General features: G+C 46.8%; 1 protein-coding gene across 9 annotated transcripts in view; it reads right to left on the bottom strand.

Moving 5' to 3' along the window:
- Positions 1–23,026, bottom strand: part of robo1 (roundabout, axon guidance receptor, homolog 1 (Drosophila)) — a 687,941-nt gene that overhangs the window by 392,786 nt on the left and 272,129 nt on the right. Inside the window, exon 1 of one of the 9 annotated variants that reach the window (XM_059650093.1) lies at positions 3,729–4,615. The exons of the other annotated variants lie outside the window; for them this stretch is intronic. Within the exon in view, the coding sequence (XP_059506076.1) occupies positions 3,729–3,801 (73 nt within the window). The 5' untranslated portion in view covers positions 3,802–4,615. Of the gene's footprint in view, positions 1–3,728; positions 4,616–23,026 lie in introns of those variants that run through there. 9 annotated transcript variants of the gene reach the window in all.

Below are 23,026 nucleotides of genomic sequence, written 5' to 3'. Positions count from 1 at the left end.
TAAACCTCAATAAGGTCACCCTTCAGCTTCCGATGCTCCAGGGAATTTAGCCCCAACCTATTCAGCCTCTCGCTGTAGCTGAAATCTTCCAACCCTGGCAACATCCTTGTAGATCATTTCTGAATCCTTCCATTTTCACAACATCTTTCCAATAGCAAGGAGAACAGAATTGCACGCAGTATTCCCAAAGTGGCCAAACCAATATCCTGTACAGCCGCAACATGACCTCTCAACTCCTATACTCAATGCATGGAGCAATAAAGGCAAGTATACTAAATGCCTTCTTCACTGTCCTGACTACCTGTTCTCCTTGAAGATTCTGCCCACAAATTTGAATATAAAGAGAAACATAGCGAGAAAAAAAAAGTCAAAGAATGAAAGAGAAAGGGTAAAATAGACAGCAGGAGAGACAACAAGTGACCCAGAAGGAAATAAAAGGCAACAATTTGCATTCATCTAGCCCCTTTAATCTAGTGGAACAACACAGGAACTATCAGGCCCTATCTTTGATGGGTTGGAGGGAAAATTGCTGTGCATGGTATTCCCATGTATCTGCTGCCCTTATTCTTCAACATGGTAGAGGGCATGTGTTTGCAAGGTGCTATCTAAGGATCTTTGATGAATTTCTGCAGTGCATCTTCTAGGTAGTACGCACTGCTGCTACTGAGTGTCGGTGATGGAGGGAGTGGATGCCTGTGGATGTAGTGCCAATCAAGCGGCTGCTTTGTCCTGGATGGTGTGGAGCTTCTTGAGTGTTGTTGAGGCTGCACCCGTCCAGACAAGTGGGGAGTATTCCATCATACTCCTGACTTTTGTAGATGGTGGACAGGCTTTGGGGAGTCAGAAAATGAGTTACTCACTGCAATATTCTCAGCCTTTGTTCTAGCCACTGTGATTATATGGTTGGTCCAGTTGATTTTCTGGCAGTGGTAATCTCCAGGATGTTGACAGCGGGGCATTCAGTGATGGCAACATCGTTGAATGTCAAGGAGCAGTGGTTAGATTGTCTCTTATTGGAGATTACCATTGCCTGACACTTGTGTGGTGCAAATGATACATGTTCAAGTTAGAGAACACTGAATATTGTCCAGGCATTTCTTCATTTGAACATGGACTGCTTCAGTACCTCAGGAGCTGTGAATGGTGCTGTACATTGTGCAATCATTGGTAAGCATTTCTGCTTCTGACCTTATGATGGAGGGAAGGTCATTGATGAAGCAGCTGAAGATGTTTGGGCCGAGGACACTACCCTGAGGAACTCCTGCAGAGATGTCCTGGAGCTGAGGTGACTGACCTCCAGCAACCACGGCCATCTTCCTATGTGTCAGGTATGACTCCAACCATCAGAGAGTTTGCCCCCTGATACCCATTGATTCCAGTTTTGCTGGGGCTCCTTGATGCCACACTCGGTCGAATGCAGCCTTGATATCAAGGGCTGTCACTCTCACCTTAACTCTGGGATTCAACTCTTTTGTCCATATTTGAACCAAGGCTATAATGAGGTCAGGAGCTGGGTGGCCCTGGCGGAGCCCAAACTGGGCGTCACTGAGCAGGTTATTGCTGAGCAGATGCTGCTTGATCGCACTGTTACTGACACCTTCCATCACTTTACTAATGATCGAGAGGAGACTGATGGGGCGGTAATTAGTTGGGTTGGATTTGGCCTGCTTTTTGTGTACAGGGCATAACTGGGCAATTTACCATATTGTTGCGTAGATGCCAGTGTTATAACTGTACTGGAACAGCTTGGCTAGGGGAGCAGCAAGTTTTGGAGAACACATCTTCAGTACTATTGCTGGAATGTTGTAGTATCTGATGCCTCCAACCATTTCTTGATATCACATGGAGTGCATCGAATTGGCTGAAGGCTGGTATCTGTGATGCTGGCAGCCACTGGAGGAGGCTGAGATGGATCATCCGCTCAGCACTTCTGGCTGAAGATTGCTGTGAATGCCTCAGCTTTATCTTTTGCACTGATGTGCTGGGCCTTTGAATTTGAGCTTGATTTATTGTTGTCACATGTACTGAGATACAATGTAAAATGTTGTTTTGTGTGCTGTACAGGCAGACCCTACCATACAACATGCATCAGGGTAGCACAACAGAGTGCAGAATTCAGTGTGGCAGCCCCAGAGAAGGTGAAGAGATGGAGATCAGCATTAGCATTTGAGAGGACATTTGAGGATGGGGATATTTTTGGAGCCTCCTCCTCCAGTGAGCTGTTTAACCGTCCACCACCATTCACAAGTGGATTTGGCAGGACTGCAGAGCTTAGATCTGTGGGTTGTGGGATCACTTAGCTCTGTCTATCACTTGCTGCTTTCGCGGTTTGGTGAGCAAGTCGTCCTGTTTGGTGGCTTCACCAGGTTGATAACTCACCTTCAGGTATGCCTGGTGCTGCTCCTGGCATGGCCTTCTGCGCTCTTCATTAAATGGGGAGGGAGTGACTGAACTGAACCTCTGAGTCACGTAAGGTCCCAAATGAGAGAATTCCTAGGCACTGCCTTAGGAGAGAAGGGGCTAAGGGGCTAATGATTCCATGGGTCAGGTTAGATGAGGAAGTTGGGAGGAGGTTTGAACAGAGCATGGGCGCTGGCAAAATTGGTTGGGCCAAATGGCCGAATTCTGAGTGTATCATCTAAGTGACAGGCAACACCACAGTGACACCGAGATCAGGAAGCACAAACGAATGAGAAGGACAGAGTAAAAGAGGAAACAGAGAGGGCAGAAAGTCCAACAGGAACAGCGAAAGTGGGAAAGGATCAGAGACTGAGACAGCGAAAGAGAGAGAGAGAGAGAGACAGAACCCAGGTGAAGAGACAGACAAAGATAGTCAGAGATGAAGATTCCACGAGAGAGGTGCAGACTCAGGCAGAGAAATGCGTAGAAAGGCAGAGAGAGACAAAGAGAGAGGGAATCCCTCAAACTGAGAGGCTGAGAGTGAGAACAAGACACAGAGAGGGAGAGAGAGACACAGATACAGAGAAACAGAGTCTGACATTCTCGCCAACATGGGAAGATAGGGCCAGAAAGAGAGAGAGAACTGTAAATCTGTGACTCTAAGACTGGGTTGGAAAGTGGACTGTTTGCTGAGTAGAGTTACCGAGCTCGCTATCTGCCGGCTCTCTGATGGGACCAGTGGTGTGGTCTGAACTACACAATACATAAAGCCAAAAAGCTGAGTGGTTCTGCTAATCCTAACACTGCAAACTCAAAACTTTTTATCTCTTCATTAAAACTGTGGAGACTGAAATCTTTCAGCATTCTGTTTTCCGTCAACTGCTCCCTAAACATTCCATAAAAAGACCGGGTGCTCTCCTTAATTAGTTTGTTTGTCAGAAAGGGGAAAAGCCATTCTTTATAACCCACTCCCTTCACAAACACACACACACACAAAAACACAAATATTTGCATCAAAATAACAACAGGCGAAGGGATTCTACCCAAACTGCCTCTAGTCTCATTACTGAAGCGAAATATTCACATGAAAGCCGATTAGGTTCTGTTTGGAAACTTGAGGAGGGAGGTCAGAAATATTAACCGCGTTTCTAGAGAAGAAAGAGGGTTTAAAAAGGCATCCTGATCTCTCCTGAGTGGAAACTCCTCAAACTCAGAGATACTGCAGCAGTTTAATGGTTATCTCTGCTCTCTCTCTCTCTGCAACATTAAACACACACGCCGCTTTAATCGCGACGAAAAGCTTAAATTAAATACAGCACAGCACAAACCTGAAGTCATGCACATTAATCCAACGGCCAGGCAGAAACGGAGCAATTCTGTGGTCATGATAACAGGGGACATGAAGCTAAATCATTCCATAAGACTGAGCAGACCGAGAAAACTCTCCCGTTTCCAACAGAATGCCAAACTCACAGGAACACCAAACCAATTCACTGAGGATTCGAGTCAACCCTCACCAGCGAAGCTCCCTCTGAAATAACAGCAGTCAAAATAATCTCCATTCAGGGAGGCTGCAAGACGTCTCGAAATAAAATGGAATAATACGCGAAACTTTGATGCTGACCAAGAAAAGAATCCACACGAATCTCCGGGAGTTTCACTCCCTGAAAAAAAAGCCTTTCTTCTCTCTCTTTTGCTGAGCTTCCAAACCGGATTTTGCTCTTTTTCTTTTTCTGTACTTTGTGGAGCTCAGTTTTTTTTTAAAGAAAAACTGTCTCGGTTTAATTTTCCCCACTGTGTAATATTCGCTCAGATTTCACACATCGTTAGGACTGATACCCTCATTGCTGTTTTTTTTTGTAAGCGAAAGAGGGGATTTTCCAATTAATTTTGCGTGTGTGTGTGTCTGGCTGGCTCGGGCTTAATCGCTTTGAAATTTGTCTCTCCGCGCATACACACACACACATATGCGAGTCTCTGACAAATAATTAGTAATCAGATCCCTGCTCTTTCGACCGAACACAAAGGCAACTTTTCCCCCTCGATCCTTGCTCACATCCAGCTTCCCAGAAGTCGCCGATTTCTCTGCCTCTCTCTCTCTTCCTTGTTCCTCGTCCAGATACAATTTGCCGTGTTTGTGGGGGCCGAACCCAGCCCAGCTTCCTCGCTGTGTCTCGGATTGCGAGGGGAACAGTGAGAAAGTTCAGCTCGCTGCTGATCAAGGCAGGGAACGATTGCCCTGCGTACCGCCAATCCCAGAGCAACCCAGAGTTGAAACAGAGAGAGAGAGAGAGAGAGAGGGAGACCAAAAAAAATCAATTGTTACTGCTCCAACAATTCTGAAACGGCCGAACGGGCAACAAAGACAATTCCAGGTTAAAACAAATCAAAAGCCCATACATCCACCCAAACACAGAGATAGGCACACACACACACTCAGACATACACACAGACACACACACACAGTGACACACTCAGCTACACACACACACGCAAACACACATTCACTCAGGCACACATACATTAAAACTCATACATATAGATACACACAGATGCCCTTAAACATAGGCACACCCTCATATACAGGCAGGCACACACAGACACACAGTCAGATATATACAGGCACAGTCAAAAATGCACACTCATATAAACACAGACATAAACATATACACACAAACTCAATTATACACACAATCAGAAACATACACAGACAACACACAAACATACAACGTTCAAATACACAGAGATACACACTCAAATGCATACTCAAATGTACAGTCAAGTACACACACATTGAGACACACACAAACATTCCAATGCACACACAATCAGTTATTCACACACATACATTCAAACACACATTCACTCAGATATACACACAGACATACACAGACACACACACTCAGATAAATATAATCAGAAACACACACATATTCAGACACAGAGATACATACTTAAACACATTTTCAGATATACATCCAAATACACACACAAATACATAATCAAACATACACACTCAAAACACACTCTATCACATGCACACACCCTCTGATACACTCAAAAACATACACTAAGATACACACTCAAACACACACATTTAGATACCTGCAGATACAGACCCAAACTGGAACAAGTAACTCTCGTCCTGATTCCCCAGAGCCTGTCCAACATCTACAAGGTACAAGGCAGGAGTGCGATGGAATACTCCCCACTTGCCTGGATGGGTGCAGCCCCAACAGCACTCAAGAAGCTTGACACCATCCAGGGCAAAGCAGCTGCTCGATTGGCACCACATCCACAAACATTCCACTCCCTCCATCACCGACACTCAGTCTCAGCAGTGTGTTCTATCTACAACTTGCACTGCAGCCACAAAGATCCTCAGGCAGCACCTTCCAAACCCACGACCACTTCCATCCAGAAGGACAAGAGCAGCAGATACATGGGAACACCACCCCCTGCAAGTTCCCCTCCAAGTCACTCACCGTCATGACTTGGAAATATATTCCTATTCCTTCACTGCCACTCACTCAATTTCCTGGAATTCCCTCCCTAATGGGCATTGTGGATCAACCTACAGCACACATACTCCAACGGTTCAAGGAGGCAGCTCACCACCACCTTCTCAAGGGCAACTAGGGACGGGCAATAAATGCTGGGCCCAGCCAGCGACACTCATGTCCAGGGGGTAATAAAAAAATTCACAGATACATACGCAACACACTCACACTCAGATATGCCCTCAAAAACACAAACGCACAATCTCAAATGCAGAATCATTCACACACATACCCTCACACACACTTATCCTTACACACACCCTTACTCACTCAACCTCATACACTCACCCTCATTCACACTTGCCCTCAAGCACACCCACTCTCACACATTCACCCTCACACAACCTCACACACTCAATCTCATACACACACCCTCACACACTCACCCTCCCTCACACACACACCTTCGCTCACACCCACACACTCAACCTCAAAGTCAGTCTCACACACTCACCCTTACTCACATTTGCCCTCAGTCACACACACTCACCCTCACTCACTCAACCTAACGCATTCATCCTCATTCACACTCACCCTCACACATCCACTCTCACACATTCACCCTCACATGCTCACCCTCAATCACCTGCACATGCCCTCACACACTCACCCACACACACACTCACACACTCACCTTCACTCACACACTGTCACGCATTTATCCTCACACACTCACCACTACTCATGTACCCTCAAACACTCACCCTCACTCACACACACTCTAACACATTCACCCTCACACACTCATGTATTCACACATGAACAAAAGACATGACTCGACCTAACCTATTCATTGGTGCATAATCACAAACAGAAGTAAGCATATTCACTCAGCTTAGACTGAAAAACCTCCTTGGCAACAAATATAATCAGAAACATTCACACTCACATATATTCACCCTCACATATCATTATACATTTAATATTCACAGTCACCACACAATCATTCACTCACACAAACACATTGAGTCAATACAGATTTAAACCCTCTCACACCTCACTGGGGATAACACACAGGAAACAAATGAATGGATGAACGATTTGTCATCATGTATATTTTACAGGGAAATACAGTAAAATACAGGGAAAAGCTTTCATCTGTCACCATAATGTGGTAACATTTTGATAATTTAAGAATAAGAGAAAATGCAAAGATATTGCTTAAAGAGAAGTCCATCTACATTTGAATCACTGAATCCCTACAGTGTGGAAACAGGCCCTTTGGCCCAACAAGTCCCCACTGAAACTCAGAGCATCCCACCCAGACCCATCCCACTTAAACTGACCTAATCTATACATCCCTGAATACTACAGGCAATTTAGCATGGCGAATTCTCCCTAACCTGGACATCTTTGGACTGTGGGAGGAAACCAGAGCACCCAGAGGAATCCCACAGAGACTAAGCGTGGAATTGAGCCCGAATCTCTCGTGCTGTGAAGCAGCAGTGCTAACCACTGAGCCACCGTGCCACCCTGTCTGAATTCTGAGCTGGCTAGGAAGGACTACTGCCTCACCAGGCCCAACAATTGTGGAGATCACCATCTTTTGCCACTGGGCCAATTCACTTCCACTACACACCAACGGTGGACCCTATTGTCATGGTCAATGTTGCCGTGGTCCCCTCCTCATCACCTCTTTGCCTTCACCAGCGTTGGGCCCAGCCAACAAGAAATTCACCAAGCGTCAGGTGCTATCTTTACTGCCAGGCCTACCTTGCTGATGTCCTCTCAGGGCTCAGTCTCCTCTGTGCTGGAAATCAAGCTTCACTATTCCCAAAATTATCAGGAAAGTTAAAAATATCACAAAAGTTCTACAACTGAACTGTCGTTTTAGACCCAGGTTGACAGAAAGCACAGACCAAGTTTCACTGTTGAACACAAATCACTATTTAGGACAAAAAATGTATATTCTGGCCACAGGTAAACAATTATGAAACATTGACACATAGCTCTACTGGTTAAAACTCTAATCTCCCTTACACACACACATACAGAAGCTAAAAACACCAGTGTCACGGTGGAGAGAAAGACTGAGAAGGCAGTTCAAAGGTCTCTGTCCTAAGGTCTCACTGAGATGATCCTTTTAGCTTGTTAGGACTTGCTGTTCCTCGATCCTCCTTCTCCAGTTACATTCATACCTTTTCAGGAGGCAGACAGCAACTGGTTCCCAGATTATGAAGTCTCTGATTTATCAGTTAAGCGTCCAAGCTGACAGCAATTAATGTGGAAATAAATTTGCTTTCTTCAGGGTCTAGGTACATTTTACTGCAGAAAATGAGCAGTTCCTTCCTTTCAGGAGATCCGACTTTTCTGTCTCAACACCCACAAGCTGTCTGGCCACCTGGAAGCCAATCACATAGTTATTGAGCGGGGTGCAGAAGGCTTTTGTCATTGGCAATGAGTCACAACTCCCAGACCAATCAGCTGTTTGTGGCTGGCCAAAACTGGAGTCACACCCAGCCCTTGGCCCCAGCCTGGCTGTAAATGATTTCACTCCCAGCTTAACAAACAGCTGTGTAAACAACACTTACAATGAGGGTCAGGCAGCCAGCTTTGAAAATGTACAGCAATCCTTCAACTGTTTGTGGCTGTTAAAACAGTCCTTTTCCCATTTCAGATGACAATCAAACATAAAAGATAAAGAACAAGTAAAGTCGAGACAACACTCAGTCAATTGGCTCATATGCACATTCACTCAAACAGGTACACACATACAAACGCAGCTTGCTTTCTGTGTTGTCACAAGCTATGCCCCCAGTGCTACATTCTGGAACTCACTGTGTTAACCATAAGACAAAAAAGGGCAGTGTCAGGCCATTCAGTCCTTCAAATCCATTTCACCAGTCAATGTGATCATGGCTGATCTGATAATCCTCAACCAAACCTTCCTGCTTTCCCCCATACCCATTAATTCCCTTAGCGATTAATAATCTGTCTATCTCAACCTTGAGTAGACTCATTGACCCTGCTTTAACAAGCTCTCTGCAGTAAAGAATTCCACAGATTCACTACCCTCTGAGAGAAGAAATTCCTTTTTATCTTTCTGAGGAAGGGTCACCAGACCCAACTGTTAGCTCTGACTTTTTTTCCTTCACAGATGCTGCCAGACCTGCTGAGCTTTTCCAGCAACTTCTGTTTTTGTTCCCGATTTACAGCATCTGCAGTTCTTTAGGTTTTTTCTTATCTTTGCCCTAAACATGTGACCCCTTATTCTGAGATTATGCCATCTGGTCTCACAAGGGGAAACAACATTTCAGATTCTACTTTGTCATGTCCCTTTCGGATCTGGCACATGTTATTGAGGCCATCTCTCATTCTTCGAAACTCCAATGTGTGCAGGGCCAACCTACTCAAACACAGAGAATGCTGGAGAAACTCAGCAGGTCTGGCAGCATCTGTGCAAACAGAAACAGAGCTAATGTTTTGAATCTGGTATGACTCCTCAAATTATTCTGAAGGAAAGTCACTGGGCTTGAAACATTAACTCTGTTTCACTCACTGCAGATGTTGCCAGGCCTGCTGAGCTGCTCCAGCAATTTCTGTGTTTATTTGTTCCAGACCAGCAGCTTTCACATTTCTTTGTTTAACCCAACTACTCAACTTATCTTCATTAGATAGTCCTTCCAAACTCAGTAATAGAGAACCTTCTCTGGACTCCCTCCAATACCAATAGAGTATATCTCTCTCAGATAAGGAGCCCAGAACTATTTACTGTATTTCAGCTGTACACTGACTAACGCCTTGTATAGTTTGAACAAAACCTCCCTATTTTAATCCTCCATTCCCTTTGAAATAAAGACCAACATTCCACTTGGCTTCCCTATTACCCAATGAACTTGGATGTTCACTTCTTCTGATTCATGGTCAAGGATTCCCAAACGGGAGGTGGTGGTAATGTCAAGGGACTAGTAATCCCAGGCTAATGCTCAAGGGTAAGTGATTCATATCACACCAGATTGTGAATTTTAAATTCAGTACAAAGCTGGCCTAATGTTTGTTATTGTAAAAATGCAACTGATTTTCTAATGCCCTCATGTGCTCTGGGCTACACGTGACTCCACACCCACGGCAATGTGGTTGACTCTTAACTGCCCTCTGGGTCATTAAGGATGGGCTAAATGCTGCCCAGTTAGTGATGCCCATGTCCCATGAATAAACAAAAAGTTCTAATTTTAAGGTTTTAAAAAAACTAAATAATATTCTGCTCTTTTATTCTTACTGCCAAAGTGCACAACCTCACATTTTCCAATGTTATATTCCATCAGAATTCACTATCTCCACACACTTTGTGTTATCCTTAGCACTTGTCTTCCCATTTGTTTTTCTGCCATCTGTAACCTTGTTGATAATATATTCACTTTTCCTTATCCAAGTCGTATACCTCATACATAATTGTGGACCCGGCACTGATGTCTGGGGCACTCCACTGTCAGGCTGTCATCCCGAAAATGCGCCCATCGTCCCAACTCTCTGTCTTCTATTGGTTACCAAATCCACTAGCCATACAACATCCAATCCCTTCTCTTTTATTAAATAATATAATGTGGCACTTAAGAAAATCCAAATATATTCTTATATCTCCCTTATCTATCCTCCCTGTTACCTCCTTTAAAAACTCTCATAAATGTGTTAGACAGAACTTCCCCTTCATGAAGCCATGCTGACTCTGCTTAATTATATTATGCATTTCTAAATGCTCTGCTGTAACATCCTTTATCATAGAATCTAACATTTTCCCAACTTTAGGCTAAATGGCCTAGAGTTTTTGTCTCCTTCCTTATTTAAATAAAGGGGTCACATTGACAGTTTTCCTGTCCTCTGAGACTTTTCCACAGGCTAAGGATTCTTGGGACAGTGCTATCAATACAGGCACTCTCTCTGCAGCTACTTCCTTTAATGTGCAATGATGCATCACATCAGCTCCAGGGAATTTATCATCGCTTGGTCCCAATAGTTTCCCAAGTTCTTTTTTCTCTGATGGTGGTCATTGCGTTTACTTCTTCCCCCAATTTGACCCCATTGTGCACTGAATGATTTAGCATTTTTGGAATGCTACTAATGCCCCCTACCATGAAGATTGATGCAAAGTATTATTCAAGTCCTCTCTCGTTTCCTACTTCCTTTATATTGTTTCCCCATCTTCTCCAAGGGGTTTATTTTCACTCTGGCCTCTCACATTCTTTTCACACAGTTAAAGAAGCTCTACTTTAATATCCCAGCATGGTTCATTTAGTCCTCCTTAATTTCTTTTGGCTATTTTCTGTTGGCATTTGAGACTTTCCAATTTATCACAGCCTTCTCCGCGTTTTGTAACTTTTATTTCAATGTTTTGTTCTCCTTAACTTCTGTGTTAAACCATGCTGAGCTTACCTTTCTTCCCAGACTTGTCTTTCTCTCTGGGATATATCTCTGCTGATAAAATAGTCATTTTCTTAAATGATAGCCACTGTTCCTCGACCATCTTTTTTGTGAAACTCTTTTCCCAGTCCACTCCAGCTTATTCCTTTGTAATCTGCCATATTTAACCTTAGCACAGTTGTTCCCAACTCGTGTTTCTCACTCTTAAACTTAATACTAAATTCTACCATGTTATGCTCACTGTTTCCTACACTAACTCTTGCTCTGAAATCGTTTCTTAAATCTCCCTCATTTCATGTCATCAGATCAAAAACAGCCTGATCCCGAGTTGGATCCACTGCATCTTGTTCTGAGAAACAGTTCTGAACACATGCTATAAGTTTGTCCTTATGGCTTTCTCTGGCGATTTAACTATCCTAATCTACATGAAGATTAAAGTCAGCAATGATTAATGTACTGCCTTTTTTTAACATCCTGTCATTATTTCACAGTTTATTCTCCATTCTACCACATAGCTATTGTTAGGGGCCTGTAGACTACTCGTACCAATGTCTCTTCATGCCCTATTATTTCTTACTTCCACCTTAATGGATTCTACCTCATCCGATACAAGATCATTTCTGACGTTTGTGCTCAATCCATCCCATAATAACAACACTACCCACCACCCTTTCTGATCTACCTGTCCTTACAGGAAGTCACATACACCAGAATATTTGGTTCCCACCTTTGACATCCTTGTCACCATACCTCCCTAATGATTATAAGATCAGACCCATTAACCTGTATCTGTATCACAAGTTTATTTATTTTGTTTTAATTGCTACATACAGCCAAATAAAAAGACATTACCTGTACCCATTTTGGACCTATTTGTTCCTATTTTCCATGCTTGTATACTCTGTCCCACTCTGGCTACAGCTATCCAAATAGCTGTCCTGTAATTCTGCATTTTCGCTTGCTTCATAATCCTATACTTCCTGTCTCTGAAACCCTTGGTAAGGGCGTGGAATGCCCTGCCTGCCAATGTAGTTAACTCAGCCACATGAGGGGCATTTAAACAGTCCTTGGATAAGCATATGGATGATAATGGGATAGTGTAGGGGGATGGGCTTAGATTCGTTCACAGGTCGGCGCAACATCGAGGGCCGAAGGGCCTGTTCTGCGCTGTATTGTTCTATGTTCTATGTTCTAACCAGTTTGAAGCTGTGTCTACAGCCCCAGTTATTTCATTCACCAGGAGTTTGGCCTTAGCATGGTTCAAGTGAAGCCCCGTCCCACCAGAACAGCTCCTTTCTGCCCTTGTTTTGGTGCTGGTGCTCCATGAGTTGAAACCCATTCCACCCACACTAGTCTTTGAGCCACTGCTTTACTTCTTTGACTTTATTTATCCTGTGACATTTTGTCCGTTGCTCAGGTAATAGTCCAGTGACTATTGAACAATCCTTCGAGGTTCTGTGTTTTAATTTGGCTCCTAATTGTTCAAAGTATTTCAGCAAAACCTCCTCTCCAGTCTCATCATTGAGGTAGGTACCAAGGTGGACAATGGAATTGCTCCCGTCCCTCTTCCAGCCTCAGGGAGATGTCCTTAAAGCTGGAAGATGGCAGGCAGCATGGTCTACTGCCCCACAGAACAGAATCTATCTCCCAGCTTCTACTGTCCCTATGTGTGCTACACTCTCGCACATCACCAAACACTTATACAAATAACAAAGGATTCTGGATTCCGCTCTAAATGCCTCTTTACTTAGCTAATAATAACTTTTTATTCTCAATCATTTAACTTGTATCTGGTAACTTTTTAAATTAAACATGCCTTCTTCAAATAACACAGGAACATCAGCAAACCAACAATCTGTCTCACCACCCCCTCAATACTGACCCTCTGACAGTGCGGCACTCCATCAGAATGCTTGGCTGAGTTTGGGAACATGAGTGTCAGTAAGAATGAAAAGAAAGAGAGAGGATGAATGTGCAAGTGAGTGAGAGAATGAAAGACGGCAAGAGAACGGGTGAAAGAGAGGAATATTTGAGGGAGGCATACTGGGAGATACATACACACACACACACACACCAATCTCTCTCTAGCTGGGTGAAGGAGCAGGAGACAATGAGAACGTTTCAGTCACTCTGAACATATTATTAGTTTATGGTCAAGGCATTAGATATGAACCTACTCTCAATCCATAACTATCCTTGGGAGTGAAAGAAATCGTATCAATACATTATTAAAACACACTTACACTGCACTCAGGAACATTCATATTTTCAGCGAGTTTAGACCTTGTTAATGAAAAACAACGAACAGAGGAAATTACAGCATAGGAACAGGCCTTTCGGTCCTCCAAGCCTGACATGCTTCCCGTCACAACTAAAACCCCCTACCCTTCCGGAGACTGTATCCCTCTATTCCCATTGTCCTGAATTCTGGACTGCATACACTGTGATCAGAAGTAGTGATGTCTTATGGCAGCTATACAGTGCCTTAGTGAGAGCACACCCACAGTATTGTGTGCAGGTTTGGCCTCCCTGTCTAACTTAAAATATATTTACCACAGACAGTCAGCAGTGGAGATTCATTTGACTAAAGCCAGGGATTGAAGAGAGACTGATTCAACTGGGCCTATAATCACTGGAGTTTGGAAGGATGTGAGCAGGTATTTGATCGAGGGGTGAAATATTCTAATAGAGGTGGACAGGTTAGATGCAGGGCGGATGTTTTTCCTGGCTGGGGAGTCTAGAGCCGGGGGACAGAGTCGAACAACACAGGTTAGGACATTCAGGACCGAGAGGAGTAGAAACTTCTTCACTCAGAGGATGGTGAGCCTGTGGAATTCTCTGCCACCAAAGGCCGTAGAGGTCAAGTCTCTTTCGATTTTCAAGGAAGAGATAGGTACATTTTTGGATTTGAAAGGCACCAAGAGGTAATCGGGAGTGAGTGAGAATGCGGTGTTGAGATAGGCGATTCGCCAGCCCCAAACTGAATGGTGGATGAGGGAGGCCTGTCCTTGTCTCATCTCAACCTCCTGTGCTTCTTTGATTGTCATGCCATCATTGGGACCTGTGTGGCTCAGTGTCAAACATTGCTTCATACTGTTCACATGGACAGACTGCGGACATTTCCATATGTCACAGATGCTATACAAATATAAGTTGTTGTTGCTACTTTAAATTATATGGAACAGAGATATATTGATGTTAAAAAGTCAATGGGACATGAAGTACTTAGACAAAATAACAGGCTTGAGGGGCTGAATGGCCTTGTTTTGGACTTCAGTTATTAAGATGATGGGGCGATATAATCGAAAAACCCCTCCTGTGGGGAGATGTAATGCCTGGCCTGATTAATTCAGCTCTCCACTGCTTTGACTAAGGTCAAAGCTCAGAGGCTGCTTCGTGGGCTGCAAACCTCACTTCTTTCTGTGAGAAATGACTGAGGCCCTAAAGAGGTAATGGTCGGAGGTAAAGTGGACCCCACAATTTACCCCATTCACATCAAATACCTCCCCAGGTCTGTAGCAGGGGCAGGCACTTCCCTGGGTAATCTGTCACTGACAGACAAGTGTGACAAAGCAATGAAAACTCCTGAAGCGAAAACCAGACAAACTGGCGAAAGGCGATCTGATTCTTCTTGTGTACTTGAATGTGGACCTCCAGTGTGACCAGTTTGTACATTTCCAAGTGTCACTGTCTTTATGTTATACTGAATCTCCCTTCCGCACAGGCACAAGGGTAAAAACAGCCAAGGGAGGAGACAGGAGGAGAGGACACAAGGATGATGTTTGCGGAAGCAAATTACTGCAGATGCTGGGCTCTTGCACTGCAAATATAAAACACTGAGGATCACAGCATCCATGGAGAGAAAGCAAGCTAATCTTTCAAGTCCAGCTGACTCTTCATCTAGCCTGATGTCTGTGGACTTTTGATACAGTTTTGGGAATGAGGAGGGAGTCAGCGGTGGCTGGTGCTGATGAGATAGTCCAGAAATAGTCCACCTGCTCTAGAACAGCCCGAATTGGGCCAGGAACCACTGGGCGTGTGTTGGAGCCGAGAGTAACCATTGGAAAGACACAACAATTAATGTTACCTTCTGTTGTTCACTTGCAAATTGCCATTCTAGCATTTTGCTGTTTTGCTTTGCTCAGGTGTTGAGTATTTCCAGCAAGGGTCTGTTTCTGATAGGAGCTGATAAAGTAGTCTCAGTCTGAAGAAGGGTCCAGACACGAAACGTCAGCCTTCCGGCTCCTCTGCTGCTGCTTGGCCTGCTGTGTTCATCCAGCTCTACACCTTGTTATCTCAGTCTCTGTCTGCCACCTGGTGGAGACATCCTGCCAGCGGCATTCGCATCAATTGCAAAATGAATCAGTCCAGGGAGCTGGGAATTGGGCAGCGCAGCTGTAACACTCTCAGCACAGTGTTAATGTGCTACTGGTGATCACAAGGATGACAATAGCTCGGGGAGAAAAAGGCAATGGAGAAGGTCAGCCAGCATCTTGAGCCTGTTTGGCCATACAGATAGATTAGGGTATGCCTGTATCTTTATGCACCCTGAGTAAAAAGCCAAATTCACCATAACTTTCCCAATATTGATTGGAACCTCTTTTGAGCAGAAGATTTGAATGGAGCTGTTTTTGTAAGGTGTGTTCAGGAGGGTTTCCTAACGCAGTACGTTGACAGGCCGACGAGGGGAGAGGCCATTCTAGACTTGGTGCTTGGAAACGAGCCGGGGCAGGTATCAGATCTTGTGGTGGGAGAGCATTTTGGTGATAGTGACCATAACTGCCTCACATTCTACATAGCTATGGAGAAGGAGAGGATTAGGCAGAATGGGAGGATATTTAATTGGGGAAGAGGAAACTATGGCGCGATTAGACATGAGTTAGGAAGCATGGACTGGGAGCAATTATTCCATGGTAAAGGCACTATAGACATGTGGAGACTGTTTAGGGAACAGTTATTGTGAGTGATGAATAAATATGTCCCTCTGAGACAGGCAAGAAGGGGTAAGATAAAGGAACCTTGGATGACGAGAGCGGTGGAGCTTCTTGTGAAAAGGAAGAAGGTAGCTTACATAAGGTGGAGGAAGCTAGGGTCAAGTTCAGCTAGAGAGGATTACAGGCAGGCAAGGAAGGAGCTCAAAAGTGGTCTGAGGAGAGGCAGGAGGGGGCACAAGAAAGGCTTGGCAGAACGAATTAAGGAAAACACAAAGGCATTTTACACTTATGTGAGGAATAAGAGAATGGTCAAAGAAAGAGTAGGGCCGATCAGGGATAGCATAGGGAACTTGTGTGTGGAGTCTGAGGAGGTAGGGGAAGCCCTAAATGAGTTTTTTGCTTCTGTCTTTACGAAAGAAACGAACTTTGTAGTGAATGAGACCTTTGAAGAGCAGGTGTGCATGCTGGAATGGATAGAGATAGAGGAAGCTGATGTGCTGAAAATTTGTCAAACATTAAGATTGACAAGTCGCCAGGCCCGGACCAGATTTGTCCTTGGCTGCTTTGGGAAACGAGAAATGCAATTGCTTCGCCACTTGCGAGGATCTTTGCATCCTCGCTCTCCACTGGAGTCGTACCTGAGGACTGGAGAGAGGCAAATGTAATTCCTCTCTTCAAGAAAGGAAATAGGGAAATCCCCGGCAATTACAGACCAGTAAGCCTCACGTCTGTCGTCTGCAAGGTGTTAGAAAGGATTCTGAGTGATAGGATTTATGACCATCTGGAACAGCATGGCTTGATTAAATGCAGTCAACACGGCTTTGTGAGGGACAGGTCATGCCTCACAAACCTTATCGAGTTCTTTGAGGATGTGACTAGAAAAGTTGATGAGGGTCGAGCTGTGGATGTGGTGTATATGGACTTCAGCAAGGCATTTGATAAGGTTCCCCATGGTGGCTCATTCAGAAGGTCAGGAGGAATGGGATACAGGGGAACTTAGCTGTCTGGATACAGAATTTGCTGGCCAACAGCTGACAGCGAGTGGTAGTAGAGGAAAATATTCTGCCTGGAAGTCAGTGGTGAGTGGTGTTCCACAGGGCTCTGTCCTTGGGCCTCTACTGTTTGTAATTTTTATTAATGACTTGGATGAGGGGATTGAAGGATGGGTCAGCAAGTTTGCAGACAACACGAAGGTTGGAGGTGTCGTTGACAGTATAGAGGGCTGTTGTAGACTGCAGCGGGACATTGACAGGATGCAGAGATGGGCTGAGAGGTGGCAGATGGAGTTCAACCTGGATAAATGCGAGGTGATGCATTTTGGAAGATCGAATTTGAAAGCTGAGTACAGGATTAAGGATAGGATTCTTGGCAGTGTGGAGGAACAGAGGGATCTTGGTGTGCAGATACATAGATCCCTTAAAATGGCCACCCAAGTGGACAGGGTTGTTAAGAAAGCATATGGTGTTTTGGCTTTCATTAACAGGGGGATTGAGTTTAAGAGTCGTGAGATCTTGTTGCAGCTCTATAAAACCTTGGTTAGACCGCACTTGGAATACTGCGTCCAGTTCTGGTCGCCCTATTATAGGAAAGATGTGGATGCTTTGGAGAGGGTTCAGAGGAGGTTTACCAGGGTGCTGCCTGGGCTGGAGGGCTTATCTTATGAAGAGAGGTTGACTGAGCTTGGACTTTTTTCATTGGAGAAAAGGAGGAGGAGAGGGGACCTAATTGAGGTATATAAGATAATGAGAGGCATAGATAGAGTTGATAGTCAGAGACTATTTCCCAGGGCAGAAAAGGCTAGCACGAGGGGTCATAGTTTTAAGCTGGTTGGAGGAAAGTATAGAGGGGATGTCAGAGGCGGGTTCTTTACACAGAGAGTTGTGAGAGCATGGAATGCGTTGCCAGCAGCAGTTGTGGAAGCAAGGTCACTGGGGACATTTAAGAGACTGCTGGACATGCATATGGTCACAGAAATTTGAGGGTGCATACATGAGGATCAATGGTCGGCACAACATCGTGGGCTGAAGGGCCTGTTCTGTGCTGTACTGTTCTATGTTCTATGTAACTCTACATAATAAAGTGTGAAGCTGGATGAACACAGCAGGCCAAGCAGCATCTCAGGAGCACAAAAGCTGACATTTCGGGCCTCTCTGATGAAGGGTCGAGGCCCGAAACGTCAGCTTTTGTGCTCCTGAGATGCTGCTTGGCTTGCTGTGTTCATCCAGCTTCACACTTTATTATCTTGGATTCTCCAGCATCTGCAGTTCCCATTATCACCTTCACCATAACCCTACCCACACATTAGACAGAGGTGACTGGTGGGAGTTTAACCTAAGGGTCACAACACTTCAGAGGGGTTAAAGAACAAATAACAGATAGCACAGGAACACACGCTGCGGCCTGCCTTTCTAAATGAAAATCCTTTAGTTTCTACACTGTCCGGATCCCTCAATTCGCTGTCTGTTCATACATCCCTCAGGATGCATCTTAAATGAATCTGCCTCCAATTTCTCCTCTGGCAGTGCATTCCAGGTATTTACTGCACTCTGTAACAAAACTTGTTTGTCACATTGGTTTTAAACTTCCCCACTTTTACCTTAAACTGCATCCAATCTTGTCTCTCAATCTTGTAAACTTCTACGAAGTCATCCCTCACCCTTCACCACACGACAAACAAAGCAGGTTGGCCTAATCTCCCTCACAGCTAAGATACTCCAAACCAGCCAACATCCTGCTGAACCGTTGCTGTACCCTCAGTAAAGCCTCCAAATCCCGATGGTTGTGTGGCCTATTATTCCAGAAGTGGCCTCGCTAACGTTCTGTACAGCTCCAACATGACTTGCAAATTTTTATAATCTATGCCTCAACCAATGAAGGCAAGCATGCCACAGGCCTCCCAGACCATCCTATCCACTTGTGTTAAAGTGGGAGAATCCATCGCAGTGAACTCAGCTTTGACAGGAATTTAACCCACACAGCTGGAATTACTCGGAGAGCTCTACCGCACGGGAACAGACCCTTCGATGCAACTCCTCCATGCTGACCAGACATCTGAAATCAATCTAGTCCCATTTGCCAGTACTTGGCCCATCTCCTTCTGAACCCTTCCTATTCACATAGCAATCCAGGTATTATTTTCACTGTTGCAACTGTACCCACCGCATGACAACACAAATGAGCTTTCCAACCAATTGAGCTATTCAACCACATGACACTACTGAGTGAACTTGTAACAGTGCATCACTCCCTCAGTACTGACCCTCCAACAATGCAGCACTCCCTCAGTACTGACCCTCCGACAGTGCATCACTCCCTCAGTACTGACCCTCTGACAGTGCAAAGGAAGTACTGGACTGTCGGACAGTCAGTGCTGATGGAGTGCTGCACTGTCAGAGGGTCAGTACTGAGGGAGCGCCTCACTGTCAGAGGGTCAGTACTGAGGGAGTGCCGCACTGTCAGAGGGTCAGTACTGAGGGAGTGCTGCACTGTCAGAGGGTCAGTACTGAGGGAGTGCCGCACTGTCAGAGGGTCAGTACAGAGGGAGTGCCGCACTGTCTTAGGGTCAGTACAGAGGGAGTGCCGCACTGTCTTAGGGTCAGTACTGAGGGAGTGCCGCACTGTCAGAGGGTCAGTACTGAGGGAGTGCCGCACTGTCAGAGGGTCAGTACAGAGGGAGTGCCGCACTGTCTTAGGGTCAGTACTGAGGGAGTGCCGCACTGTCAGAGGGTCAGTACTGAGGGAGTGCCGCACTGTCAGAGGGTCAGTACTGAGGGAGTGCCGCACTGTCAGAGGGTCAGTACTGAGGGAGTTCCGCACTGTCAGAGGGTCAGTGCTGAGGGAGCGCCGCACTGTCAGAGGGTCAGTACTGAGGGAGTGCCGCACTGTCAGAGGGTCAGTACTGAGGGAGTGCCGCACTGTCAGAGGGTCAGTACTGAGGGAGTGCCGCACTGTCAGAGGGTCAGTACTGAGGGAGTGCCGCACTGTCAGAGGGTCAGTACTGAGGGAGTGCCGCACTGTCAGAGAGTCAGTACTGAGGGAGTGCCGCACTGTCAGAGGGTCAGTGCTGAGGGAGTGCCGCACTGTCTTAGGGTCAGTACTGAGGGAGTGCAGCACTGTCAGAGGGTCAGTACTGGGGGAGTGCCGCACTGTCTTAGGGTCAGTACTGAGGGAGTGCCGCACTGTCAGAGGGTCAGTACTGAGGGAGTGCCGTACTGTCAGAGGGTCAGTACTGAGGGAGTGCCGCACTGTCAGAGGGTCAGTACTGAGGGAGTGCCGCACTGTCAGAGGGTCAGTACTGAGGGAGTGCCGCACTGTCTTAGGGTCAGTACTGAGGGAGTGCAGCACTGTCAGAGGGTCAGTGCTGAGGGAGTGCCGCATTGTCAGAGGGTCAGTACTGAGTGAGTGCCACACTGTCAGAGGGTCAGTACTGAGGGAGTGCCGCACTGTCAGAGGGTCAGTACTGGGGGAGTGCCGCACTGTCAGAGGGTCAGTACTGAGGGAGTGCCGCACTGTCAGAGGGTCAGTACAGAGGGAGTGCCGCACTGTCTTAGGGTCAGTACTGAGGGAGTGCCGCACTGTCAGAGGGTCAGTACTGAGGGAGTGCCACACTGTCAGAGGGTCAGTACTGGGGGAGTGCTGCACATCTCAGGGTCAGTGCTGAGGGAGTGCCGCACTGTCAGAGGGTCAGTGCTGAGGGAGTGCTGCACTGTCAGAGGGTCAGTACTGAGGGAGTGCCGCACTGTCAGAGGGTCAGTGCTGAGGGAGTGGGCACTGTCAGAGGGTCAGTACTGAGGGAGTGCCGCACTGTCAGAGGGTCAGTGCTGAGGGAGTGCCGCACTGTCAGAGGGTCAGTACTGGGGGAGTGCCGCACTGTCAGAGGGTCAGTACTGAGGGAGTGCTGCACTGTCAGAGGGTCAGTACAGAGGGAGTGCTGCACTGTCAGAGGGTCAGTACTGAGGGAGTGCCGCACTGTCAGAGGGTCGGTACTGAGGGAGTGCAGCACTGTCAGAGGGTCAGTGCTGAGGGAGTGCCGCATTGTCAGAGGGTCAGTACTGAGTGAGTGCCACACTGTCAGAGGGTCAGTACTGAGGGAGTGCCGCACTGTCAGAGGGTCAGTACTGAGGGTGTGCCGCACTGTCAGAGGGTCAGTACTGAGGGAGTGCCGCATTGTCAGAGGGTCAGTACTGAGGGAGTGCCGCACTGTCAGAGGGTCAGTACTGAGGGAGTGCCGCACTGTCAGAGGATCAGTACTGAGGGAGTGCCGCACTGTCAGAGGATCAGTACTGAGGGAGTGCCGCACTGTCAGAGGGTCAGTACTGAGGGAGTGCCGCACTGTCAGAGGGTCAGTACTGAGGGAGTGCCGCACTGTCAGAGGGTCAGTACTGAGGGAGTGCCACACTGTCAGAGGGTCAGTACTGAGGGAGTGCCGCACTGTCAGAGGGTCAGTACAGAGGGAGTGCCGCACTGTCAGAGGGTCAGTACTGAGGGAGTGCCACACTGTCAGAGGGTCAGTACTGAGGGAGTGCCGCACTGTCAGAGGGTCAGTACTGAGGGAGTGCCACACTGTCGGAGGGTCAGTACTGAGGGAGTGCCGCACTGTCAGAGGGTCAGTACTGAGGGAGTGCCGCACTGTCAGAGGGTCAGTACTGAGGGAGTGCTGCACTGTCGGAGGGTCAGTACTGAGGGAGTGCCGCACTGTCAGAGGGTCAGTACTGAGGGAGTGCCGCACTGTCAGAGGGTCAGTGCTGAGGGAGTGCCTCACTGTCAGAGGGTCAGTACTGAGGGAGTGCCGCACTGTCAGAGGGTCAGTACTGAGGGAGTGCCACACTGTCAGAGGGTCAGTGCTGAGGGAGTGCTGCACTGTCAGAGGGTCAGGGCTGAGGGAGTGCCTCACTGTCAGAGGGTCAGTACTGAGGGAGTGCCGCACTGTCAGAGGGTCAGTGCTGAGGGAGTGCCGCACTGTCAGAGGGTCAGTGCTGAGGGAGTGCTGCACTGTCAGAGGGTCAGGGCTGAGGGAGTGCCGCACTGTCAGAGGGTCAGTACTGAGGGAGTGCTGCACTGTCGGAGGGTCAGTACTGAGGGAGTGCTGCACTGTCGGAGGGTCAGTACTGAGGGAGTGCCGCACTGTCAGAGGGTCAGTACTGAGGGAGTGCCGCACTGTCAGAGGGTCAGTGCTGAGGGAGTGTCGCACTGTCAGAGAGTCAGTACAGAGGGAGTGCCGCACTGTCAGAGGGTCAGTACTGAGGGAGTGCCGCACTGTCAGAGGGTCAGTGCTGAGGGAGTGCCGTACTGTCAGAGGGTCAGTACTGAGGGAGTGCCGCACTGTCGGAGGGTCAGTACTGAGGGAGTGCCGCACTGTCAGAGGGTCAGTACTGAGGGAGTGCTGCACTGTCGGAGGGTCAGTACTGAGGGAGTGCCGCACTGTCAGAGGGTCAGTCCTGAGGGAGTGCTTCACTGTCAGAGGGTCAGTCCTGAGTGTCCCCCTCAGGGACCCCTTTTACTGAGAAAGTCTCCCGATCAAGGCCCCCTCCATACTGTATGACTCGAAGATTGTGTCAGCTATTGACCAACTCATTAGTGCATTTAGGTGTTTAGTGTGGGTATGGCCAAAGGCCCTGTCACTATGCTCTACAATCCTATGCATCCCTCTATGACTCTAAACGGGTCCTCATAGCTTGTGAAGTAGAATGCTGATATATGGAATGAATCTGACACTGTTTTCTGGGGGTCGTGTTCAATCCCTGCTATTATTAATAACCTGGTTTACACGCACTG

Source organism: Stegostoma tigrinum, chromosome 12, assembly GCF_030684315.1.
Source record: "Stegostoma tigrinum isolate sSteTig4 chromosome 12, sSteTig4.hap1, whole genome shotgun sequence".
Classification (NCBI taxonomy): domain Eukaryota; kingdom Metazoa; phylum Chordata; class Chondrichthyes; order Orectolobiformes; family Stegostomatidae; genus Stegostoma; species Stegostoma tigrinum.
Note: the sequence above shows the minus strand (reverse complement) of the source record. Positions and strands in the feature narration are given on the sequence as shown.